Source organism: Notothenia rossii, assembly GCF_949606895.1.
Source record: "Notothenia rossii genome assembly, chromosome: 1".
Taxonomy (NCBI): domain Eukaryota; kingdom Metazoa; phylum Chordata; class Actinopteri; order Perciformes; family Nototheniidae; genus Notothenia; species Notothenia rossii.
This window is the reverse complement of record NC_136912.1, coordinates 20,356,923-20,384,661: the sequence shown is the minus strand read 5'-3', so window position 1 is coordinate 20,384,661 and position 27,739 is coordinate 20,356,923. Positions and strand designations below refer to the sequence as shown.

General features: G+C 39.2%; 1 protein-coding gene and 1 long non-coding RNA gene across 4 annotated transcripts; both read right to left on the bottom strand.

Annotated features, from left to right (window-relative positions):
- Positions 1-433: 433 nt before the first annotated feature.
- On the bottom strand, positions 434-27,739 carry septin3 (septin 3). Of its 3 annotated transcripts, XM_079692232.1 has the most exons (12): positions 23,983-24,179; positions 23,109-23,312; positions 21,281-23,007; positions 18,121-18,519; positions 17,815-17,943; positions 14,751-14,832; positions 14,408-14,545; positions 13,498-13,615; positions 3,432-3,527; positions 3,132-3,228; positions 2,963-3,014; positions 434-2,144 (listed from the first exon to the last, which is right to left on the bottom strand). In XM_079692232.1, the coding sequence occupies exons 2-12, from the start codon at positions 23,309-23,311 to the stop codon at positions 2,015-2,017; spliced, it is 3,171 nt and encodes a 1,056-aa protein (XP_079548358.1). In that variant the 5' UTR covers position 23,312; positions 23,983-24,179; the 3' UTR covers positions 434-2,014. The 3 variants fall into 3 exon arrangements, with proteins under 3 accessions (XP_079548358.1, XP_079548359.1, XP_079548360.1); XM_079692233.1 differs by lacking the exons at positions 21,281-23,007; positions 23,109-23,312; positions 23,983-24,179 and adding exons at positions 26,851-26,969; positions 27,649-27,739; XM_079692234.1 differs by lacking the exons at positions 21,281-23,007; positions 23,109-23,312; positions 23,983-24,179 and adding an exon at positions 19,647-19,806.
- On the bottom strand, positions 24,718-26,844 carry LOC307046125. Its single transcript, XR_013810073.1, has 2 exons — positions 25,960-26,844; positions 24,718-25,682 (listed from the first exon to the last, which is right to left on the bottom strand). It is a non-coding gene; the product is annotated as an uncharacterized lncRNA (long non-coding RNA).

Genomic DNA, 27,739 nt, shown 5'->3' with positions numbered 1-27,739 from the left:
TTGCTGGCTGTGCTCATGCCCGGTTCGTCAATATGGTGTTTTCTATTGATTTATTTTGTAAGGTTGGGTGTGGCTGTATGTGTTTCCTGATTCCTTTTCCATCAAGTTCTACCAAGATGTGCTGCAATGTTTCAACGAGGTGCACATGGAGAAGAACAAGCTTAAAAATAGGAAATCTGAGTTTACACAGGCTGCAGTGTTGATCAGTGAGATCACTGCAGTATAATTAGTTCAATTAATTCAAAATGAAGTTAGATGAACTAAAACCCATCTGTCCGCTACTGGTTCATGTAACCGTATTCCAATATTGTGGCTCTTCGGGAGGTATTCTATAGCTACTACTACTTCTGTATACAAAATAATATAAAATACATGTACTAAAGAAATTCTGTATTAATAGTTGAGAAATGAATGAAAAAAGCTTAAAAAAAAACATGGGAATGTGCTTTTATTAAATAAAGAATAAATTACAATAATAAGACATTAATGTATAAATACCTCAATATAACACTGAACTTTTTTATCAATATCAATGTTTCACAGCAACTTTGAAAAAAGAGGTTATTAAATAAATTACATGGTGAAGTTTAAAGGTATTAGTGATATGTGGATAGCGGGTTATTCGTTTAGTTACCAGTTAAGACCTCATCACACACTCAGAAATATTTGATAAGTTTATGTAAAGTTGCAGTGATATGTGAGGCAATATGGACACAAGCATGCACACATTAACACTTTCAAATTTCTGCTTGAAATCTTCCACTGCACTAAAACCACATACAACTATTATCAGTTTGTTGCAGAAGTCACACATCAAAATCGCACAAAAGTGTATGGTCATTAAAATGATAATAAAGCTTAAAACAAAAAGAGTTTGATAAATATCAAAATATTTAATTTGTTGTAGTTTTGGCATTGTTGTACTGTACTGCAGGCAATGCATGACAGAACAGTATAAATGTTGAATTTGTGAAGAAAACTTGGTAAACATGTTAAATAAATTCATTTGGAATAATTGCGCCCACACTTTGAGCACGGACCATTCGGTAAAAAATGTTAAATTATTTATAAACCTGATCTGGAGAGATTCACTGAGAGTGGAGGATTAACACTCTATAAACTTCATCAGGAAATAACTGGACTGTGTACAAAATAAAATAATAAAAAGAAGAGTGATGCTCCCTAGTGGTGAACAATATGAATTTGATTTTAAAATGGCATTGACACAAATACTGGTCACAGTACAGAGTTCTGCAATGTTTACAAAAATATTTGCAACACATAAAGCAAATAATAATAATATTTTAAACGTTTTCTGTTTACCAAACATCAGGTATACTTATAACTCTTTAATTTTTATTTTGGGCCAATATCATTTTAATGAATGGCCAGTGGGAATGGGGAAGAGCAAAATGCATTCAATGTACAGAGACAAACAACTAAAAACATGAGCAAAGGTGTGTGTGGTTTCAGAGACTTTTAGATTGGTATTCAAATTAGATGCACGTTGTCCAATTAACTGTTACAAAAAGGGCAAGTCTTCACGAATCCATGTAAACTACTGCTCTTTTCTATACTTTTGATATTGTTTAAATATTTTGAGAAAATCATTTAATTTGTCTAAATCAGACATCGGTCGCTTCACAATACTAAAACTTAAAAATGTGCCTCTCATTCATAAAATAATGTGGCACTTTCTAATCTTATACAACCCGTATGATAACAAATTACAAGGCATTGGCAGTCAATAATTGTTAATTTTATAATGGCACTAAGTTATCTGTTTTTGGACTGCCCCCCCTTTCATCCAAATGTTCATAGGAATGACTTTGTAATGAATTCAGAGGTGTTTGATATGTTGGGGAGAAAGTGGAGAAGACGATGGGTGGAGTTAGGAATCGGAAGAGATTACATGAATGAACGACACCAATTTTTCAAGCATGCAGCAATGCCGCAGTGACGATGATAACAATATTTGTATGTAGGTTCATCCCATCTGTCTCACTCTGACTGACTACAGGTTGCTTTCCTGGGTGTCATTGGAGGAAATGGGGTGGAGACCTCCGTTTGCGTTCAGTCTCTTAGCACGATAGGTTTCATAGTGAATGTTGTGAGTGACCTCCTTCAAATCCTGGAGGTGAGACCTGAGAAGAGAGGTACAGGAAAACAGTAAACTGTTACTCTTCGTTGTGTTCATCAGTAAAGTGGAACTTCTGTGTGAACTATTCATATCTTAAACTGCACTGTAACTTTTTATTCATGTACTTTTTATTCATGTACTTTTTAATGTTTCTTTTATTATCTTTTATTTTTAATGACTGTTTTTAAATGCCTTTGTCTGAATTTCTTTCATTTTTGTAAAGCACCTTGAATTGTCTTGTGTTGAAAGGTGCTATATAAATAAACTTGCCTTGCCTAGTGAACTTAACCTTATGCCCACTGCAAAAGCATGACTGGACCCATGAAGCAATCTGAACCAAAGGGATTTGCCAATATTACATGTACAAGTATACCATTAGCAGCAAAGAATAAACATGCAGAATACAAGGAAAAATGCTTATTTTGCAACATTATGTCTCACAGCTGAAATTATTTGTTGATCAATCGATAAGTCGATCGTCAGAAACAAAGTCAGCAACTATTTTTGGTAATCGATTAATAATTGTAATAATTTATTTTAGCAATATACCCAAACAAGTCCTAGTCACACCCTCTTAGATGTTGATATATTTGAAGACTTTACCTTAAGCACTGGGAATTTTTTGAAGCTTTGGGAGATTTTTGAACTCTTCTTTTACATTTTATATACCGAATAATTATTTGAGCCTTAGTCAAAACCATGTCTCTAAGATACTATGAACCATAACATTATATCTCCTATTGTCTCTAATTTCTCCCTAAGTCCAGTTTCTTGCATTGCGTTGGGATTTCAATAATACATACGTATAAAAGACTGATTTACCTGATCAGGAAATCCCTCAGTTGAGCAAACTCACAATGATTGGGGTTTTCAACTGCAACAAAAAACACAGATAGCATTAAAAGGTCATATCTTGTCCTGACACCATTAATAACATTTCTAAATATTACGATAGTAAATGTTGCCTATTAAGAAAGGTCATATCACCCACCTTCTACTATGCCCCACGCTGTCTTCCTCCCCAGAACTCGTTTGTTATTCACTGGATATTCTTTGTCGCTGCCCACTACAGCAAAGGGCATCGCCTCCTATGGACAGAGACATTTCAACACGGTTCAGTGTATGGAAGAGATCTGCACGAAGTGTATGAGTCAAAACAAATACACATCACGCCCCAGTGCAGCGACCTTCAGTTAAATGGCGCAGTGTGTGAGAGAATGAGAGTGAGTTGGTCAACTGAGTGGGAAAGATAATTGTGTGTGAGTGTGACAGAAAGAACTGAAACACTTACTCTGATCTTATCATTGTCACTCTTGTCCTCCATGTCCTCATCAAACTCTTTTTGTGGGTAAAACTCAATCCCAGCCATCTCCAGCTCCTTCCTTACCTAAAGCCAGGAAACACACATCTGTTAAACATCTTCCTGTGAGCCTGTCTTCAAATCTTCAATCACTCTATACAGTATAGGGTTGTTATACATGATCCAATATCAGCTAATAGTCTTAACTCTAAGCCTGACCTTAAAACAATTAGCTTTTATGTTTTCCGGGTTTCCAGTAGGCGCAAAAGATCAACATCAACTTGGTTACTAATCATCGACATATCCCAAACTGTGAAGAAAACCTATTACACTAAAGCAAAATAAAAGAAATATCTCAGGGTTATGTGACCCCCCTCTTTATGTGCAAAACCCATTTGGACCAGTAATTGTCACATTTTTCACTACAGAGTCTTAGAGAAAAAGTCAGCCTCTCCATACGAAACAAGTCATTTACAATGTTTATCCATTCTCCCTTTGTTGGTGGATCTTTCACAAGCCATTTTTTGGTAATTGCCTTTTTGCTGGCTGTCAGTAATATTTTTAGAAGATACTTGTCCCGAACACTAAATTCCACTGGTATATTAGCTAAATAAATCCCATCAAAAATGTTTGGAATCTCAAAGCCAAGAATTGAATTTATTTCCGTTATTATAGATCGCCAATAGGGTTTGATCACTGGACAGTTCCAGAACATGTGGAAATGATCAGCCATAATATTACTACACTGCCTCCAGAGGTGTCCAGATTCTGGTCTGCCATTCTGATGGTATTTTATTCTTGGAGTTAGAAAAAATCGAATAATATTCTTCCATGAGAATTCTCTCCAAAGGCCAGAGCTGGAGGATTGTTTTTTTTACATATGTTAGACCATTTCTCTTCTGTAATAATAATATTAGCTTCTACTTCCCATTTGGCTTTCACATATAGGGTTGAGTGGTTCTTGGCAGATTGTAGACAGGAGTTTATTCTAGAAACCAGTTTCTTTTGGGTGTTGCACTTGTATGCGCCCACAAAAATGTCAACCAGGTCAAATTCGGTGTTCCCTTTTTCCCATTTTAATATTGCTATCAAAGTGATGCCTGAGCTGTAAGTACCTGTAGAAATCCTGGGGCTCCAAATTGCAGGTTTCTGTTAGCTGTTGGAAACTTTTCAAGCCAGTACTGGTAGCTATTAGGGAATATGATGTAATGCCTTTATTGCCTTCATTGTTTAAATCTAAAATCCAGCTCTGCTGGTTTACAATCTTTATCATACGCCACCCATCTCAATAACATGGATTTTCTTTTAAGTCTTAATTCTTTGAACATTTTGAACCAAATATTGAGTTGAACCAATGTCCAGCGGCTTAATTTATCAGAGTGCAATCTTTGAGGATTTATCACCTAATATACATTGAAGGGGTATGTTCAGTTGGCTCAGTTCAAGGTCTTTCCATTTTGCATCATAGTCACAATTGCACCAGCAAACTAAATACCTTAATTGTGCTGCTTTATAGTAGTCTTCAAAGCATGGAAGGGACATTCCTCCCTTTTCTTTCGATAACTGCAGTGTTTTTAGTCGCACTCTGGGTTTCTGACCGTTCCATATAAATCTGGATATCATTCGATTCCAATCGTTGAACTGTTTTGTTGGTATCTCTATAGACAGTGACTGAAAGAGGAACAGCAGGCGTGGTAAAATGTTCATCTTTACGATCTCAATCCGATTGTGCATGTTAAGGGTCAGAGGGCTCCATCTATCCAAATCTTTTTGAAGTTCCTTTGTGATATTACCGTAGTTCATATTGTAAATATTGTCCAAATTCTTTGGTATAGTAATACCGAGGTGTTTAATACTGGAGGTATTCCACTTAAAATTGTACATTTCCCGTACGTTCCCCTGTGGTGAGTAGTGGTGAGAAAGAGTTTGGGTCTTATTTATGTTTAATTTATATCCTGAGTAAAAACCGAATTGTACCAGGCATGACATAAGTTTAGGCAGGCTTGAATCTGGGTTGGAGAGGGTCAACAAAATGTCGTCCGCGTACAGACCTATTTTGTGCTCTATTTCTTTAATATAAATTCCAGTTATTTCAACCTTTTCTCTTATTGATTGAGTGGTTCTATGAATAATGCGAAGAGGGTGGGACTTAAAGGACAACCTTGACAGCACCCCCTCTCCAACGCTATAGTCTTTGAGAGATTCCCATTTAATTTAATCCTGGCTGTTGGTAAATTGTATAGGGATTTAAGACATCCTATGACTTTTTCATTAAATCGAAACGGCGCAACACCAAATACAGAAACTCCCATTGCACTGAGTCAAAGGCCTTTTCTGCGTCGAAGCTAATTGCTAAAGACTCAGAATTTTTTTAACTCATTTTATCAATCACAAACAATGCACGTCTCACATTATCTTGTGTCTGCCTGTTTTTAATAAATCCTGTTTGATCAGTGTCAATTAAGTCAGGAACTATGTTTTCAAGTCTTTTTGAAATGATTGAGGAAAATAGTCGGTAATCTATGTTTAAAACTGAAATAGGTCTGTAAGAACTGCATTCACTTCTGTATATTTCCTATCTTCGGAATCACAGATATTATAGCCTGTTTCCAGGAAGCAGGGGTCTCTCCTCCATTAAGGACATCATTGGAACACTTTAATAGCATGGGTGTTAATAGTTCCCTAAATGTCTTGTACCATTCTGCTGGAAACCCGTCTCCCCCTGGCACCTTGCTTGTTTTCAGTCTTGATATTGGACTGTCGATCTCTAAATTTGTAATTTATTTTGTAACAAATTTATTTTGCTCCACACCAACTGATGGTAAGTCTAGGGAATCCAAAAAACCTTTAACGACAGAGGATTCTGCTGCATTAGGTTGAGAGTATAGCTCTTTGTAATATCTTTCAAAGGAGTGTTGAATATCTCCTGGTTTATAACACATGTCGTTGGAATGTGGATCTCGGATTTTAAAGATTGACCTTTCAGACTGCTGTTTCCTTAATTTCCATGCAAGCATTTTTTGGGCTCTAGGACCGTTTTCATAGTAAGTCTGTTTGACATATTTGAGTTTAATCTCCACATGTTTATCCAATATCTTATTCAGTTCTTGTTTTGTTGCCTTAACTTGTTCTAAAATGTGGGGGTTGTTTAATTCCACATGTTTTTGTTCTAATGTTTTCAGTTTGGTCGTTAGATCATTCAATTGTTTCTGTTTCTCTTTTTTCCTTTTTGAAGACCACATTATTAGTTTTCCTCTAAGCACTTCCTTTGCCGCATCCCATAAAACACATGGTGAAATATCCTCAGCATTGTTGAATTCCAGATATTCCCTTCTCAGTAAAATGTACACATTGACTATCAATAAGCTAGCTGGTATTAAGTCTCCAGAGAGTGCTTTTGGACGGTATATCTAAATGAAGTCTCAAATACACCCCTGCATGATCTGACACATCTCTAACACCGATATCACAGTCTATAATTCTGTGTCTCTCTGATTTAAACATAAAGAAGTAATCCATCCTTGAGTAAAAGGTATGTGGGTGGGAGAAAAAGGTACATTTCTTCACTGATGGGTGTAATTCCCTCCAAACATCAATCATCCCAATCCCCTTAAGCATTTTCCTAACATAAATTGACTCGGGATTAATCTTTTTGGTCGAACTGGTTGAGTCAAGACTAGGGTGTAGCTGCACATTCCAATCCCCTCCACACACAAAAATGACAGACATTTCTAAAGCTATTATATCGAATATTTTCTTAATGAACTCTTTGTCCTGTCCTGGTGGTCTATAAACATTGAATAGTGTTACTTCCCTGGAATCGAGAATACCCTTTACCAGGAAATAACGTCCCTCCTTATCAATCGTTTGTGATATTGGCTGAAAGAAAACTTTGTTTGAAATTAAAATAGCGATTCCTCTTGCATTTCCTTTGGTATAGGAGGAATAAAATGTATTCCTAAATCCTAATTTCTTTAGTTTCTCATGTTCAGCTTGTACTAAATGAGTTTCTTGCCAAAGGATTATGTGTTGATTTTCTCTTTTCACTTTTGAAATTAGCTTGCTTCTTTTTATTGGAATTTGTAACCCGTTAACATTAAGAGTAATTACGTTATATTCTTGCTGGAGCATTTGTTTCCAAGTATTATTAGTACATCCACATTGTAAATCCAGAGTGACCTCAACATGATTACGTACATATGAACAAAAACAAAAAACATGGAACTAATAAACATAAGGTAAAAATAAAACAGGCTTCCATCAGCGACGTGGGGCAAAAGGGCAAAACTCAAACCGTCCCAGACTAAAAGGTCTATTGATTTGAAATATTAAGGTTATGGCTTCGCACCCGAAAAAAGAGACAGCAAGCGCATTTCGTGGCATCTGCGGGCAGTGGCAAGTACTTCCGGCATCTGCCACGGAGGCCGCTACTCCGTGGTATCTGTGGCAAGTATATGCCACAGATGTGGTATCTGTGGCAAGTATATGCCACAACTTGCCGTGGCAAGTATATGCCACAACCATGCCACAACTTGCCGTGGCAAGTATATGCCACAACTTATATATGCCACAACTTGCCGTGGCAAGTATGTGCCACAACTTGCCGTGGCAAGTAAATGCCACAAGTTAAGAGTTAAGAGAAGGTTTACGGTAGCTGCCACTCGCCTTCCGTGGCAAATGCTGATATTTAAACCCGTATTTATCGCGTAAAATGTCGCTGTTTTGGCATGACTTTATCGGACTGATCTGTACACAAGACTGATGATCTGTTACTGATGGTCCGATCATATTTTTCAAAAAGATTAAATATTATATGTTCTATAGATTTTACTTGGAGAACGTGGTTTGTTAAAATAAATAAACGTGCTATTTGTATGATAATACTCAAGATATATTATTAGTAAGTTGACATAAAGATCTAACATTGTTGACCAGAGGTGGGAAATAGGCTAACTTGTATACTCAAATACTGTACTTGTGATTTAGAAATAGCCTACTTGTGCTTTAGTTGAGTATGTAAATGGTATGTTACTTAGTACTTACCCCACTACAATTCAGAGGTAAATTGTGTAATTGTAGCCTACTCCCCTACATTTATTGAATACGCTACCTTTAGTTACTTACTACAGATTCTGATTAATGATGATACATATAATCAAGTCTTAAATCAGACTTTATAGTTACTCCTGGAGTAAATTCACAAGATACCCTACTACAGTATACAAAGTCATTAAAACTAGCTGCACCTTTACCAGCTTTGAGAACACTTTCATGATCAATCATTATAATGAAAACATGTAATATGCACTTTAAGTATATTGTTATGCTAATCATTTTTGCGCTTTTAATTGAGTAACATTTTAATGCATGACTTTTACTTGTAACAGAGTATTCCAACATTTAGGTTGGCTACTTCTACTTTTACTTCACACTAGAACCGCCAGGGGTCGCTGTATAGCCTACCTAAAACCACCAACGTGTCAAATGAACGAATGCATTGATTTTCAAGGTACAATGTTATTTTATTTATCATACTAGAACACAATGAGTGTTGCCACTAATCGCCGTGGCATGTGCCTTGGCATTTGTGGCATCTCCCACAAGTATATGCCACAGATGCCACAACTTGCCGTGGCAAGTAAATGCCACAGATGCCACAACTTGCCGTGGCAAGCATATGCCACAACTTGCCGTGGCATTTGCGCATGCTGAATGGGAGTTGCCACAAGATGCCAGAGTTAAGAGAAGTTTTACGGTAGCTGCCACTCGCCTTCCGTGGCAAATGCTGATATTTAAACTCGTATTTATCGTGTAAAATGTCGCTGGACTATCACAGGACTGATGTGCGATCTCTATTTTTCAAAAAGATAATAAATGATCATTTATATTCAATTTTACTTGGAATAGCCTACGTGGTCTGTTCAAATAAACAAACGTGCTATATCTATGATAGTAGGCTAAACATAGGCCTATATTGTAATAAAAAAAGAAATATTGGCAAGTGAGCGTTGCAACGCAAGCCCTTGGCAATTGTCGCTTCTTGAGGGGAGTTTCCACTGCTTGCTACGATAACCAGGTGTATTCTTACTAGTAAAGATAAATAATTAAAAAATAAATATCTGTATTGACACAGCAACGTGTATAATGGTGTTATTAGACTTGGCTACAGACTTAGGGCAGCACCATGAGAATGATAAATACTTAAATAAACATGAAGAATGTTCTCTTAAGCATGATACTCCAAGCAATCCTCATTTAACCGTATAAAGTTGATTTAATATGTTGAGGAAAGAGGGTTACAATGTAATATAATTACACCCTTGTTAAAACTTTTTTTGTGCATCAGTAAAAAGGTTATATGTCATGCATGCAAATATCAAATCATTGTGTTGCTAATTAACATAAACAGATTTTGATATGATACGTTGTATTTACTTTATTTATCTAAAATGTTGAAATCTTTGCGTTACAGCAGTGATAAGGGATAGGAAACATAAAATAATAATAATAAAAAGAAACAGGAAATAATTTACACATTATTAGTAGATATTTATCTACAGAGTATCTAAAGAATAAACAATATAGCCTACTGAATATGTAAGAATACACTATAATAAACCATCTTACTAAAAACCAATAGAAACATATATTTGTCTTTCTTAACCCTTTCATGCATGAATTATGAAAGCCTCACTCAGGATTTTTTTACCAGGTGTTTTTATTGCTCTTGGGGCATGAAAAACAAGATTTTAACTTTAGTTTATTTTTATCTAGTTTTTTCAAATTTAGAACATTTAAAAATATATTTTAAAAAAGAATTTTAAGGATGATGTTTTATAATAATATATCTTGAGTATTATCATACAAATAGCACGTTTATTTATTTTAACAAACCACATTCTCCAAGTAAAATCTATAGAACATATAATGTTTAATCTTTTTGAAAAATAGAGATCGGACCATCAGTAACAGATCATCAGTCTTGTGTACAGATCAGTCCGATAAAGTCATGCCAAAACAGCGACATTTTACGCGATAAATACGGGTTTAAATATCAGCATTTGCCACGGAAGGCGCGTGGCAGCTACCGTAAACCTTCTCTTAACTTGTGGCATTTACTTGCCACGGCAAGTTGTGGCATATACTTGCCACGGCAAGTTGTGGCATCTGTGGCATATACTTGCCACAGATACCACATCTCTGGCATATACTTGCCACAGATACCACGGAGTAGCGGCCTCTGTGGCAGATGCCGGAAGTACTTGCCACTGCCTGCAGATGCCACGAAATGAGCCAGGCCATACTGCGAAAAAAAAAAAAAAAAACACAGTCCTTTACAGGATCAGATCCTACGCAGGGATGAAAAAAAACACTAAATAAACATAGAAGGCAGTCTGATATTCGTCACTATTTTGTTGTTTGTCTGATTGGGTGTTCTTACCACGGTGCTGTCCAGTTATCTTATAGTGGCATTTATCCTGGGGAAATCAAACTTGATCTACGACGTTGCGTCGGAATTCCCTGAGGTTTCTCGTGCTCTCTCTCCATGTGCGCCCCGACGCGGTGCCACCTTCTCCCAGGATATTTTCTCCAGCCTTTCTAGAGGTGTTGCTGGGGGCTCTGGGCCGGGGACGCTGTCTCTCTCCGCGGTCATCCCCTTCTTCCTCAAATCCGCCATCGCCTCTGCTGAGCTGTTATAGGTAACTGGACCACTGTCAAAAAAAATGCGGAGTTTTGCCGGTGGCGGAGTGTGGAAGGGCAGACCTTTTTCCTTTAGTAGTTTTATTTTTGGGGCATACGCCTTTCTTTTCTTCTGTGTCTCCGCAGGGTAATCCTGGTCAAAGTACACTCTAGTTCCGTTAAGGTAGACTTCTTTTTTCTTCCATGCTGAGCGCAGCACAAGCTCTTTGATCCTGTACTCCAGGATATAAATCACCCTGACCGAGGGTTGGCATTCTGTCGCGGCTTTGGGCCGAGCGCTCTGTGACATCGCTGTATACCAATTTCAGTGTCGGTGACGGATAGCTCCGTCTTAATAAAGTTCTCAATAAACTGTTGCATACTGTCCCCTTCAATGTCCTCTGGTATCCCGTATATGCACATGTTGTTTCTCCGTGCACGTGATTCGAGGTCTGTGAGTTTAGCTTGGATGCTTTCCTGGGCGGCTAGAGCTTGGCAAATCACCTCCTTGGCTCCTGCGCTCCAATCCTCCATGTCTGATACCCGCTGTTCAGCTTCTTCCACTCTACACACCGTAGAACTTGCAGTTGACATCTTCTCTGAACTCTCCCAGTTCCTTTTTCATTTCCCTGGAAAATGACTCGCGGAAGTCATTTAGTTCAGTCTTCACATCCGAACGTATAGCCTTTATCTCTCCATGTATAGCACCGATGCTAGCTTGCTCGTGCTCTTCGTCGCTGTCTTTTCCTGTGTTTTAAACAGTTTTTTCAGGATTCCGGGGTGTTTTGCCTCTTCCCTTCTACACAGTTATTTTAGGGGAAAATAGTAGACCTTTTTGGGAGCTCTCAGTTTATGCTGCCGCTCGCCTTGTTGCCATACCGGAACGCCAGTTTTTGTGTTTTTTAAACATTGTAAACCGTTCAAATTCGGAAAGTGGAAATAAAGGGAATATGCAATGTTGTTATATTGTGTCCAAGGATATGAGCAACACTTTTAAAAGTTAGGCCTACGGTTTTTTATAGAGTGGCGAAGTCCCTCCCTTTCCGGTGGACCTCCATGGGACCTTATATCGGAAAAATAATGTGTTGAAGTCAATGGGGAGAGAAAGATTATCTTTCGATCCCGTTTGAATTGTGCCATGAAATTACACATATGATGTTTGTAAATTTAAAAGATAATTTTGCAAGTCAAATTTTTTTAAATGTGTCGTAAAACTGTGAAGTTACACATTTCTTTGTGTGAAGCGCTGAATGAACTACAACTCTGGTCTTGCACACGTCACCAAAACCAAGATGGCCGTCACGATGGTACATTTCACCTCTTTCTTTCAGAATGAGGCGAAAAGTATTAAAAGAGGTGAAAATCACTACAAGTCTGGGCATGTTGAGAGCTGTACATACGAAAAAGGGGAGTTAGTCAGTTCCGTAAGAGCCAGCATGCGGGACCGGCTTTACAAGGTTTCAGTGAGTAACACGAGTGTAATGTGTAACGTTAATGTCAGCTAGCTAACATTAGCTAACAAGGTACACTCTCGTGTTTTGTTTTAGTTGCTCTTCGAGAACGAGCAAGAGGTACTATTACTGGTATGATAACAATCTGGTACAAAACACACAGGCATCTTGTTAAAGTAAGTAAGTACAGTAAGTAAATGTATTTTTAGCTATCTGGAGGGAATACATCAGTTATGACAGCACTTACGCGACTCTGGGATTTGTAGTCTTTCTAGTTGCGTATTTTTCATAGTCTTATATTTCAACAGTTTTAAGACAAACTTTGAATTTTTTGACATGGAAATGATTTTTTAAGATTGACAAACAACATATGTGTAATTCATGGCACAATTCAAACGGGATCAAAAGATACGTTTTCTCTCTCCATTGACTTCAATGTATTATTTTTTCGGAATAAGGTCCCATGATGCGGAAGTAAGTGGGCTTGACTTCGCCACTCTATAACCCTTGCAGTGTCTTTTTAACGACTTGGGGGGCATGAAATAAAATCGCAACAATTACAAATGATATACATCTGCTACACCTTGTATCTGATATTAAGCAAATAGCTGCTTATATACACGTCCATCAGACAGAAAATAACATTAGCATTCATTCTGGTCACTAGATGACTATATTTATTCCCTCGTTTCAGCTCTTTACCAACTCGAGAAAATCTCTCTTTAGCTGCTAAGTTCGCCATCTTGTCACTAACTGTTTGGTCTGATTTTTGGTACTAAGCAAGCAGTCTACAGATTATTGGACAGTCAGGATGGATGTGAGGATACTTACGATTATCCCAATAATATTATATTGAAAATATATATATATATATAGGCATTAACTTTGACATATAAATACAAACCATTTATTCCATAGCAACTCACCCGCTGTTTGAACTCCTGTCTCTCCTCAATGGTCATTGAGTCAGATTTCGCAATCACAGGAATTATGTTGACCGAGTGACTCAAGCGCTTCATGAACTCAAGGTCGAGTGGACGGAGACTGGGACGTAAAGACAGAGAAGGAGAGTGAGTTAGCAGGTAGATTTATGAGCAGTGATTTCCCAAAGGACATTAACAACAGGATCAGGATAACATAGTACAAAAGGCAAAAGGATATATTTGTCATGTTTTATACATCTCACTACCTTTCCCTAGCTGACATTTGAAAAGTGGGCTTATCATTGAACAAAGGTTGTGTCCCAGTTCTTGTTTGCCTGCATACAAAACATCCTGTCCGTCTCAATTACTCCTGTTAAAAAGGATCTGATACACTGGCTGTAATACACAGAAGACTGGAACCATTTATCCATTAAATAGCAATTTCACAGATGTCAGCAGCTAATTGTGAGGTGTTTAGAGGAGAGAGTGTTGTTTGTAATATAAATGAGCTCTCTAGATTTGAGGCTTTGACTAGAGGTAGAGCTGGTCGTACACTTCGATTCCAGGTTTCCGGCATGTCCAATTGTTCTGCACTGTGTGATTTGTTCTGATGTGCTTTTGAAAGCAGGGCTATCGTTGTGTGACTGTGTGTGAACGTTGATTAGACTAGATGATGAGTGGTATTGCACCTTGTATTACAGCCTTATATAAAAGGTGTAGATAGGTTAGTGTTGATATGCAGTGTTACAGTGCTTTGACTGGTTGCAAGACTAGGATGCTCTTTAATTGACCAAAAAGTCCTGTTGCTGCTTTATTTGCCGTTAGATTACCTTAAAAATACTTTTTGGATCAGATACTTTTAAATGTATTCAGCGATGACTTTATTGTCTGGTTAAGACAAAGTGTAACTCACGAGCGTCCAGTCGGAGTAATGAAGAACAGACAGCAGTGCACCCTGGTGTCAGGGATGCGCTTCTTTCTGGTGATGTTGACCTCCTCCTTTAGGAACTTCTCATACTGCTCATTGATGTATTTGGAAATGGGCTCCCAGCTGTGGACACGGCAGAAGAGGTCAGCTTGAGAGAACAAGATTACTTGAGCAAGAAAAGAGAAGAAGACTTAACTTGAGTATTAATATTCTTAATATAGTTTTGGGGGAACTAAATGCATAGTTGCATTTTGTGAGGTGAAAAGGAAGGCAGTAATGATGATATTTAGAAGGTTAAAATGATATAGAAGGAGTTCAGAAAACCCACCAGTTGTCATTATTGATTTGGTCTCCAAAGCCTGGAGTGTCGACGACTGTCAGCTTCATCTTCACACCACCCTCCTCAAGGACTTTGAAAAAAACAAAGACACAAAGAAATGAATGCTTTGCATGTGGAATTCAGTAAATGCAACTGGTGTATATTATTTCAACATATTGAACTGATTCTTAGTTTAGAAAAAACTACAACTCAGGAGAAGAATACAACAGTATGCAAGCTAGAAAACAGCAAACAATGATCTGATCGTGATATTTCTATCACATCAGCTGTGTCTCTCTGGCAACGTCTCTCTCTGGCAAGCGCATAATGATATCAGGTCACTGTCTACTGCAGGCGATGTGTGCAGGATCCTGTCAAACTGTAGCACCAAACCCCGAGCTCTGTACGGTTTGACTTATCCCTGCTGCTTCCCTAGTGCTGGTAAATCTTTAGGGGGGTACACGGCAGAATATATGGAACGGCTTATGTAATAGGATACAGACAAAAGGTAACTTTGGATACAAATAGTGTAAAGTGGGACTATGAGAAGGATTCTAATTTAAAACACCTATTCAAATAAAGAATGATATTCTACCAATCTCATATTCCCACACATTAGTTGACTGACATTAAAACACTGTCAAGTCTGACTTGATGGCGTATACGGTCATTTAAACATTATGTTGTATGTAAAGCAGAAGAGGGGAACAGCACGGTATCACGGCACAGCGCCAGTCATTGTAAAGTAGAATGTTTTTCCAGTTGCTGAAGATTATTCTTTTTGCCAAAAGGCATCGAGCGTGAAAAGATAGTTTCCTAGGAATTGAGAAAACCGCTTCACATTTCTGGTCCAGTAAACATAATACAAGACAAACCTGGTAAAGCGCATGTAGGTTAATTTAATGAAATGTATTGTGTTCTGCTGCTGCTCAGAGTTAATATCCAGCAACACTAATGTGCCAAATGACTTGAGTCCTTGAAAGAGGACAGAACTGTCACAGCTGGAAGGCAGAACTATCTCGGTACTGAGATGTTGTTTTCTGCCTTACAGACAAAATAATGATATTATTAATGAGATATTTCAGAACTTTTCTCTTCGTTTTGCATATACTGTATTAAGGTATTAGGTTGATGAAAGGACAGTGATAAAGTTATATTACTTTGATATCGTGATAAGTTTACTATGTGGCTGACTACATGTTGACAGGTAATCATTGATTGAATCAGAATACATTTTGAAGGAACCCTCCCTGCTTCTCCTGTCCTAGATGCCATAAGGAGCTCAGTACGGGAGACTGCTCATACTGAAGAGTCCCCGACCGATTTCATAAAGAGCATGCAGAGCTGTCAGCAACAGCCAAGGATTTGATACTAACACTGGGGGAGGGGCGCTAAAGTCAGATTTGTTTTAATACTATACACAGTGTGGCTGATTTATGTTGCTCAGTCTGGTTTAATTTAGGAGAGAGCTTGTGTATTGTGGAAGAATATCACATCATGAATATTTTATGAGAGAAACTCATTATTGAGTGAAACACGTCTTTTTCCTGGCTGTGATACATTGTAAGCAAACCACAAATTCATGTTTACCTCTTTGTGTCAGCAGGGGTCATTCATTATTACCATGGGAACAACACTTTCAGATCAGACACTGTCTACACCAGACAGTGTCTGATCTGAAAGTGTTGTTCCCATGGTTATGGATGAAAACTTCTAATGAGGTGATCTGTACCTTTTAAGGAACCATGAAGTATATAATGTCTTACTATAATCTCCCATATTTGAGCAGATTGGATATTTTTTTACCAACTACAGGTACACAGTATATGTGTTAGAATAATATCCAGGATGAAAATCAATATGTCTGTCCACAAGCACTGTGTCACAGAAAACACTTCCTCAAAATCTCAGACATGTGTGGAGTAAAAGCTGTCAGCGATCCAGTAGAAATCCATATGTGTGAGGAACAGTCTGTACTTGCTGATGACTCAAACATTTGTCATGTAACTTCCTGCTTTAATCTTTCAGATTTGGTTTCCTTTCTTAATAATCGCCTTTCAAAGCCCTGTTTCATACCGCGGTATGAAACAGGGCTTTGAAAGGCGATTAGATTAGCACAATACAATTAGATTAGCACAATACAATTAGATTAGCACAATACAATTCTGCAAATCCAGCCTGTTTGAACTGAAACATAAACACAGCATAAGAAAAACTAAGAAATAGTAGAATTTCCCATCCCAGATTATGACTGAAATCTATTCAGCTGATCCTTAAACAACGTTTTGTCATCTGTCAGTGATTTGTTCACCACATCAGGCTGATCATTTATTACATTTTTATGAAATTCTCTGACCTTTTTTGATATGTGAGAACAAATAAATTGATGTTTATGACCTAAATAAATGCCGTTTAAGTGCCTTTTCCTTTGCATATGGCTTAATATTGCTGCCTTAATATTGCTGCCTTTCATCCCCCATGGAGGACATGTTTAAAAATACAAAGTGTTCAATAAGCTTTCTTCTCCCAATTCAAACCCTTGGACAGCAAAGCCTTTTTTGTATTATTAAGCCAATCCTCTGAAAATTAGCCCATTAAACCGTGGTGTCTGTTCAGTCCACACTCCGACACATAGAGTGTTAAACCTCTTGCACTTGGAGCAGAGCTGTTTGCCACCGTGATGAGCAGATTCAGAGGCAGCGTAGGTGTGTGTTTCACGCCATACTTCTTGCCTTGCTTTAGACAAGACCAAACTCTGTCTGACCTCTACTCTCACACAGTGGGACATATTGTAGCAATGTGTCCAAAGGAAACTTCACTTTCAGCACTTTTGAAGGAAGCAATTGCTGTGACCAATACCGTAATCAAATCATCAAAGCTATAAAGTACCTGCAGAAGGCACAGAAGTTGGCCTTTACATTCAAACTCATCTAAAATAAATGGCAGGCTGACTTGGCAGCTGTCGGGGTGACTGTAAGTAGGTTATGTGGGGACCAAAAGATCTCTATCAAATTAAAAGCTTCTATAAATGTCTGGCTCTAAAGAAAGAACAAAAGCTCTCTCCTGTACTCACCATGAGACACTGCTTTGATCTCTACAGTTTTGGGGATCTTCTCATCACGAGCCCACCCTGCGCTCCTCCTGCTCACCTGGGACTTAAACAGGGTGTTCACCAGAGTTGACTTTCCAAGACCGCTGTGACCTGAGATAATAGGGGAAAGGTCAAAGAGGAGGTTAAATCCTGGAAGAAGAAAGGCAGAAAATGTCTAAATATAATTTAGGAATGTAGGTTACTTGCTTTTCTCCAAGAACGAAACTCAGGGACAATGTGTAAAAAAGATTCATAACATTTCAGCTTTCTAAACATTCTGTGACTTACCAACAACCATGATGTTAAAGTCAAAGCCTGTCTTCATGGTTTTCTTCCTCATCTGCTCAATGATGGTGTCAATACCAATGTATCCCAGAAGAGTGGATCCCCCGCCCGAGCTGTGGGACCCTCCGTGACCGTGGCCTCCGTTGTGTGCGGCAGTGTGACCTCCGACATGGCCCGCAACGTGGCCCACACCATGGCCAATATTATGACCCACACTATGGCCGTGATTCACAATGGGGACAGGAATGGCACTTGGAGGAAGCCCTGAAACGCCGCCGCCTCCTCCGATACCCGGGCCCTGAGGTGGGAAGGGGCTGGAGGGGGAAGGAGCTCCCACATTTGGGGGCTTGGCGGGGACAGCTGGTTTGGGTCTCACTTCTGGAGGAACTACGTCCGACATGTCTAGAGAATAAAAGAAAGGGATGATTTATATTAAATTGTAGCCAATGATAACACTGCTGCAATAGGAAGTAGGTCAGAGGGCGATCTGAAGCCGCTCCCTCCTTTGACTTGTTCTACATTAAAGAAATGGGTTGTAGTCTTATAGGGTGCGTTCAACCAAATGGCAGAAAAATTATGTTTCCATTTCCATTTAGCAACACATCTAGCTAACGCCTAACTTCATAAGAGAGGTATTTTCTTTGCACGCTGGAGAGCTAGAACGATACATTGGTATACTGTACATATGAGCTGATTTGAGTGTAGTGCAGTTACATCTTTGAAATATGTCAACTGTATAATGTATCTATCATTTAGGTCTATGATGCACCAGTGTGTCAGGTTAATGTAGTCATTAAGCTAATTGTAGGATAAATCATTTCAAATAAACATGAGTTATGGATACCTGAAGGAATTTGATCTAATAACCATTATGTATGTTTGTTTATTAACTGGCCCCTGGCCCCCTGCCCCCGGCAAAGCACATTAAGCATCCTCCCTGCTTTACAAGAGGCAAGCGGTGCAGGCAGATGGTAACAGTAACAGGCATGAAGATCACCTCAGTGCTGCAGGCTGCACACATGGATCTGCCTGCTGCCATGCTTAAAGTCAGTGCATCCACAATGGAAGACACACAGTACATATGATACAGGTCACTGAGGCAGGGGCTGTCACTTTGATTCATGTAGCTCTGCCCCCTCTCTGCCTCCACACACAGTCACAGATAATGAGACAACAGAATTATTTCAGCATTAATGGTGTGTTACATACTGCAAGCTAATCACACTTGTTTTAGGGTGAAACATACAAAAGCTGCTTCTGAAATGAAATCTACGACACGTTATTTGGCCCTCTAAAAACCGTTACTGTCGTCATACGTCGCCACGCAATTTGCGGGTAATGTCCACCCACACTGTGGCTGCATAATGCTGACCATATTGTTTCTGGTTTAATACAACACACGAGGTTAGCTCCATCACTGTGTCGACCTCCATTGTCTGCAGTCATGCTGGATGATAACAGCTAACGGCAGCTCCGCGTTAGCTGCTAGCCGCTGCACACTAACGGTACCAAAGGGCGGTCACACTCACCGACTCCCGTTCACTTTCACCGTAAATCTGCTTTTAGTTGACTGCTGAGGGATTCTCGCTGTGGGTCCAAGAGGAGATGATGGTGTGTTATATCCAAACACAGAGAGATGAGCAACGGTCATGTGATTATAGTACCTCACTCCGAGCCGAGCCCCCCTTTACCGTTACCCAGGCGACAAGAGGAGAGGGTGTGGGGAGATGCAGCGCGCATGCGCAGTGTGACTTTACTTCAAAGGGACTTCTGTCAGTGATGCAGGCTATTTTTAGGAAACATTTAAGATTGCATTATTATTTTTTGGTCAAAATTCGGTGGGGAAAGTAGAATTCAGATCTTTTATTGAAGTAAAGGTGCTGTTAACAAGTTGTAGGGGTACTGCTATTTTTTGCACGAGCACAATAATTCCCCTCTGAAATGTCATGGAGTTGAGAAGGGAAAAAAAAGTACTTTAAATTAGTACTTGATAATTATACCCGAGTAAATTACATTATATTCAATGTTACTTTCCACCATTGGACTCACGTTTGATGAAGCATTACCTTAATGTAAAAATACTCCATTTCTTTATTTCACCAATAACACATGTAGACCTGTATCTCCTGCACACTTAATTGGGTACTATAGGTTCCTTTTTTCTCCGTCTTGCTCTTTCTTTTATGTTTTAAAGCCATTCATTTGTAAGTTTATAGTATCAGCGGGCCATCAGCAGCAGGACCTTATGTTGATTCATTATTATAAATTATACATTATCATACCTTTTAATATTGTAGCTGGTCTGGGTGGAGCTAATTTAACCTGATTTGGTAGTTTCATTTTAAACAAATCATCAAATTATAACAACTCGTCAATTATATGTTTAAAATCATAATCTGCCAAATAACTGTTGCACATACTAGAAAGTACATTGGTTTCATCTTAAATATAGTGTAAGAAGAAGTGTAGAAGTCTAAAGCAGCATACAATGAAAATACTCAAGTAACATCAACGTGCTTCATTATTGAATACGTGCTCAAGTGACTATTTAAATACATTTTTAGATAACCTAGTAGCTCAATTTATCTTTAATAAAGAATCACCGCAACAATGTTTCCCTTTGAGTTATGTTTATTCCTCCTGACTTGTCTTATCTTTTTATTGTCCAATATCTATTCGATCTCCATGACAACTGAGCAGACCCCATTAGCTGACAAAGACTGTGATATAGTTGACAGCTCCAGATTTTTTTTTTTTTTTAAATAAATACTGCACAGTTTCACCGGTAGGGCGTATCAAAAGACATTCAATTGATATGACAATCAGTTTTAATTGGACCACAGTATGCAATGTTTGGCAGTCTTATGTGGACTAATATTAAAACATTATGTACAGTGTTATAACTTAGCTTTAACTAGCAGTAAATACATATCTTTTGCAAGTGTTGTCTAGTAAAAGTGCTAAAGGGAGAGAACATCACAGTTTACCTCTGAGTTTCTCCCCTGTCGTTCTTCAAACCCCCTTGTCTGACTTTCCACCCGGGATAGAACATTATTTACCTCTGAAAGGATCAAACAAAAATATAAAAGAGTCTCTGCCATGTGTGCTTTGAGAGACTTCTTCACTCTGTTCAGTTAAGTGTTTTGGATGTCTCTGTACTCACCCACGTAGACTGACCCAGGGTAATACATGGTGACATAATAGGGGTCCTCGGGCTCCTCCATGATAAACGCTCTGCCTGCTGGTGGGTAATCTGGTGTGTGTGAAGAGAAGGCTGTTGTTGTTGTTGTTGCCTGGTCTGGCCTCTGGTACGCTGTGTGCTGCAGCGGCAGGTCAAAGACCCCCTTTGATCTGATGCCAACACTGTTTGTGTTGAATGGGCAGTATTTCTCTGAAGGGTATTCTTGTAGCTCTGCGGGCTTCCCATGAAGGCCAGATGGTGCAAAAATATCCGTTTGATTTGACACGCAGAGGTTCATCTCTTTGTGTTTGTGTGAGATAGTATCATGTGTTGAAAGAATTGTTTTTGATGTTGCACACTCAATAGAAGCAGGTCCAGAGGCCTTCTGTGTCTGAGGTGCCACCAGACATGTTTTAAATTGATTCAAACTGTGAGAATCTGTTTCACGATCAATGTCTCTTGACTGGCAGCTGTAATCCTTTGAAACACAGACGGACTGATTTACTGGGAGTGGATCCTTCCACCAGAATCTGTGTTTCTGATGAGAGGCCCTGGTGGTTTGTGGAGAGAGTTTAGATACATTTCCTGTAGCTGTCTGTATGTTGTTTTCTGTTTTAGGTCTCCTGAGATTAGACAGAAATGTTGCATCTACTTTTGTGTCTTTGCTCAAGTCAAACAGTCTTCTCCTTTTCTCAATAGTGGGTGACTGATTGGGGAGAGGCTCTGTGGAAAAGGAGATTTTTGAAGTCGTTGCATTTCTGTCAGAATACTTTAGTTTGTATTCTTCATTGGAGGCGTAATTCCTCCTTTGAGGGTAGTCTTCTGTACGCTTCCTGTGAAGGTTCAGGCTTGACTGATTTGCCAGCACATCAAACGCTGACTCTCTCTGAACAACTTTAGCAAACCTAATCCCTTCAGACTCTGACAGACACGTTTGTGTACCTCTCGCTCCACTTGGCAAAAATCCCTGTTGCTTTTTGATGTTTGGCTTTGGTTTGGGGATTGCAGTATTGTCTATATTCCTGGGTGGAGGCTTCAGTTTATCTTGAGCAATGTTTTCTCTTTTACTTAAACCAGCATTGCCTTGCATTAGGCAGGAACTCTGAGAAAGGGCTACTTGTGTCTGGGACTCAGAGTTAGTCTGATGTCGGGATATGGAACAAGCTGTTCTCAAGGCAGGATGAGTAAAGTCCACTAAAGCTTCTTGGTCAAGAATGTCATGCTTCGCCTCATCTGATGATCTCTGTTTGACAGAATCCGGCTCCACTGTAGTATTCGATATGGTAATCTGTCTAGCACGTCTTTCTACACCGACAGGAGATGGCGTCTTACCTCCTCTGCTATCTAAACTCACCCCTTGGCACAGGGAGGTCGGGGATGGACTCAGTCTGGGAGTTGGGACAGTCAGAGTTGGAGATATACTGAGTTTAGGATGAGGTTGTTGCAGGAATAATGGAGAGGGATCTCTGAACTGTGAGGCAGGGAGATGAAGAGAATCACTTGGCTTTGGTTTCAGAGTGGGAGAGGAATTTGGCTTTGGTGCAGGGACAATGGAGATGCTCGGCTTTGCAGAAAAAATTGGAGAGCTGCACGTTTTGGGCTTAGCTCTTGGGAGGGTTGAAGCTCTTTCTCCATGTTTTCCCTCTGAACATGATTTACCCCAAAAAGGCTGAGTGGATGACTTGGGAGAACCAATTGGGAGAAATGATCTGCAACCACAAGAGGGGAGAAAAGTTGTAAATCAAAAAATGAATTCAGCACAATATTATATTACATTAAACTGAGTCAGCTGATATCCAGCTTCATTTACCTGTCACTGTTTGGTTTTGTGTTGTGTTTCTCGTAGATGAGTCCCTTCTCATCAAATGACGGGATTTGAATGGCTTTCTTTGTGATGACCGGTGAAGAGAGGGGCGGAGGAGGAGACACACAGACTGATGGATTTTTGTTTGTTTGTCTGGAGGATGCAGATACTTGAGGGATCAAAGGTGCTGGACGATCAAAAACACTCATTCTGTTGGAAGTTGCGAGGAAAAAGGTTAAAAAATAAAGATTGATGGGAGTGTTGAGATTAGACAGGTTTTTTAAATATATTAAAAACAATTATACCTCTTAACATTTTGCAATCTGGTGGATCAAGATACTTTATCATGTAAAACCTCAAAATTAAAAGTACTAGATTATAAGAAGGCATTGCATTCAGATTAGTTAAAACACTAAACATATTCAAGTATTAATTAAACAAGATGTTGGCCCCTGTTAGGGTTACCATAATGTGTTTTACAAGATTGTTACCAATGCAATAATAATATCAAAGCAATAGTGTTTAGATGGCAATTTTTGGCTGTAGCTATAAGAGAATGAGCCAGTATTTTCTATTTTAGATACTTGTAAACTATAACAATGCAATTGTGTGTTTTTAAATAGAATTTAATTATGCAAAGTTAGATGCTACTATATGTACATTTAAACTGCCGTTTCCCTTAAGAAGTGTAGTGGGGTAAAGAAGTAACCTATACATATGTAAGTACCTTAAGCTGGTTGTTAAGTACAGCATCTAAATAAATAAACTAAGTTACTTCAAACAATCTGAAAGCATCAGTTATATGGTAAGACTAACCCTAATTCCACTACATAACAAAACTGTACATAAGATTAGTTAAATGAGGGAAACATGCACTGACCTGCTGTCTGAAGCAAACTGTGTTGTTGACACACTCAGTTGGTAAATTAGTCAAAGAGTGCGAGACGGGGAACTCGGCAGTAGGAAGTGGTGGGAGCACAAGTGCCATTCTCTCCATTCCTCGACACTGAAGCTCCAGTGTTTCTCTCCCACTCTGGTCTCTCCTCTTTTCATGGGACGTCTGTGAAGGCTCCATGTGGTGTTGTTGCACTGTTCTGTCTCTCTACAATGCAGATCAGCCGTGGGAAAGTCGGCACAATTTAAAATGTACTTAAAAGCGTCATAAGTAAAAGTATCGGGCATCTGATATTATCTATCCCATTATAACATTTTAATAGTCATGCATCTAATTGTAAGGACAATTTTACGGTTGCAAAATACAATGTTCTGCTAGACAAATTAGTGTTCTTATTTTCCTCTCTTTTGGACCTCCTACACTTATTTAAATAAAAACAAAAATATTTACTCTTTTTGGTGAAACTTCCAGCAACGTTTTTATGAGCTCATGTGTTTTTAATGTAAACTCTAAATCTGAAAAGCAACTAGTAACTTCAGCTGTCAGATAAATGGTATAAGGCAGCATGACAAAGAAATACTCAAGTAAAGTATAGCACATTTAGTCAATTACTTGAGTAAATATACTTTCCACCACTGTTGCAGATACACTACACAAAACTAAATATTGGTTTAAAGATATGTTCAACTTGATAATAAAATAAATACATGTAAATCCAAATAAAAGAATGATTTAACCATTTTATTAAGCATGAAAAAATGAAGCATATGATCATTTAAAAGAGGGTCGTTAGTTACATAGCCAACGTTTCCTCACCATGCTGTCAAGTAAAAACAATGAAGACACAAAAAATACACTGAGCACTGCCAAATAGTACTTTTCTATAATCTTGGTCCATCCAGGATAATCTTGGCACCTTGAATATAATCAGTCATCAATTATTCAATTCATATTATAATAATACAATTACCTCTAAAACCATTTTGGCATGTTGGCTCTAACAATCCTCATGCTTCCCAGCAGCTGCTGTGCCACCAGAGAGAGGGAGAAACCCTTCCTGCTGCCATCAAACTCATTGCACTTATATCATTCCCTTCACTTATCAAATGCACAATATAGCAAGTAAACTTCATGATTCATGTAAAGTGATTGTCGAATTACAAAATGTATGTAAAAGTTGGCACAAGTATAAGATGGCGTGAAATTTACATTGTGTTTTTAATCACATTTCTAAAGGGCATCATGTCTCCCATTCACCTCCAAAATCTCCTCCTGCATAAAGTCTCCTCCACCTTGTGCATTTCCTCTCTGCTTCACTTTCCCCTGAACTCTACATTAAGGATGTTAGAGATCAGAGGAAAAGTTGGAATGATTAGACAGAGCAACTCTCCTCCACCTCTTTCTCTCTCCATCTTTAATATGTTGGCTCCCATCCCACGGTGTCCTGGCAGCACCCTGCTGTCCAGATGGCCCTCTTGATCATATCAGGGCATTGCTATCGTCATCCATGCAGTTCACACTGGCCACCAGCGGGTGATGCCGGACTGTTTTGTTGCTCCACTTGTGGGCGTCCTGCAGCCCGGGCTCGAGGAAGTAAAGGCACGCTCCGAAGCCCGCCAGCACCAGGACAGACACCAGCAGGTACAGGGGCACGAACCAGTCCAAGAAGAGCCACGACATCACTGCTGTCAGAGGGCGGAGGAGGGAGGGGACGAGGAGACATGACGGAGAAAGGGAAGGAAAGGAGGAGTTTTGGGGTTAAAAAAAAGTAATCCTTCAGGGTGAAACATCACCCAGGACAGACTGCAGCATTATGTTCAGTCATTCACTAGAAAGCCTACCTAATCACAAGAATCACTACTTCCAACACACTGAGATACAAATAAATATAATGTGCAAAACACACACAGGTGCTGCACTCTAAAAATAGTGCTCAGTAGTAAATAAAGCCACCGTGCTTACCTGCAGACGCTGCTGAATCAGCTGCTCTCTGTCTTTAGATGGTATGGGATGAGCAGCAGCCGCGAGTCAAATCAGTCATAAGATAATATCCGGCGCCGCAGCTCTGACTGTTGCATGTGACACGAGTAAAATCACAGGTGATGCTCTGTGAGAGGCACAAGAGACAGGAGCTGCATGCGGCTTCATCCTCCGAGCTCCTGCCGCTGACGTTCAAGAGGAGGGGTGGGGGTTGCCATGACAACACCCCTGCTGATGGTGGAGAGGATGGAGGGAGTGGGAGGGAAACTTATATAACTATAATCATTTTTTTTTTGGGGGGGGGGGGCCTTTAGATGTCTGTGAATGCTCGCTGCGTAAAATCGATTCCACTCCATTTAACAGCAAGGCCATCACGCAGTTTATGTGACATTGAGAAAGAGAGGGGCGATTTTTGTGTGAGCTGCACCTCTAATATCTGCTCTGACTGACGGCGGCTGCAGGGTTTTATGTAGTCACTCCACTGAGGGAAGTTCTGGGAATAAGATTTAGTTTTTTGTCCTGCTGGCTGCAACACAACAGCTGAACAGAGACAGGAGTGGCCTACATAATGAGAAGTTGTCAGAGGGTGACATCTCCTTTAATGACTGCCATTTTTAGCTCACACAAGCGTGGTCAAACTATTCTTTGTCCTAAAGATGATATGAATGAGAGCTAGTTTTTGAGTGAGTGAGTGAGTGAGTGAGTGAGTGAGTGAGTGAGTGAGTGAGTGAGTGAGTGAGTGAGTGAGTGAGTGAGTGAGTGAGTGAGTGAGTGAGTGAGTGAGTGAGTGAGTGAGTGAGTGAGTGAGTGAGTGAGTGAGTGAGTGTGTGTGTGTGTGTGTGTGTGTGTGTGTGTGTGTGTGTGTGTACACACTATGCCGGCAGATGCTGAGAGAACACTTTAGTCCGCAGGAAGTCAGAAACAAGTGGAGCGACAACTTCAGGATCATTGAGATGGACGTGATGGTCGCCAGCTACCGTCACCACTGTGTGCTGCAAGACAGAAGAAAATGAATCTTTGAATAAGAAGCATGCACAAGTAGAAATGCAAGTTTTTCTGTTTTTGTTATTATACCTTTTTCAAAAAATTAACTGAGGAAGATCTTTTTTACTCGTGTTTGACCTTCATTACTTTGTTGGTGAATTTGTGATACCATATTTTGTGTACATATTGTACATTTTGCATAGTATGAAACATGTGACAATATTTGAAATAACATTTTAATTTAAGCTAATATCAAGGGCTCTAACTGACATTGAGAATTCAAGCTATCTCCATTTTTTGTTTTGTCAATATAGTAAATATATTTCAACTCAAAACATTAAAAACAATAAAGGAATCTCATCTGGTGAGTTTTTTTACACTTCTATAAATATTTCTGTTTATTCTGAGACATTGGGCTTGTACTATGTTGCTACTTTTAGATCTGTGCTGCTGCCTGCCCCAATAGATTTAACAGATCAACACAGACACAGACATTGTTAAAAGCACTGTCTTGTTTTAGGGTGTCACAGGCACACACATCAATGTTATGAATGCAGCTTACTGATTTCGCTCCAAATGGATGAGTACTACAGTTTTTAGCCTTAACACTCCAGGTACTACAATGGTTCTAAATACGATGTTTTCCTGCATGTATTTGGAGATTATTTATCCAAGACTCAAACTCACATTTCTGTCATGATATCCTTGGAGAAGTTTAGAGGCAAATCTCCTTGGGTATAATTCTGGACCAGTAGTTGCACCAAAGCCTTTGTCTCCT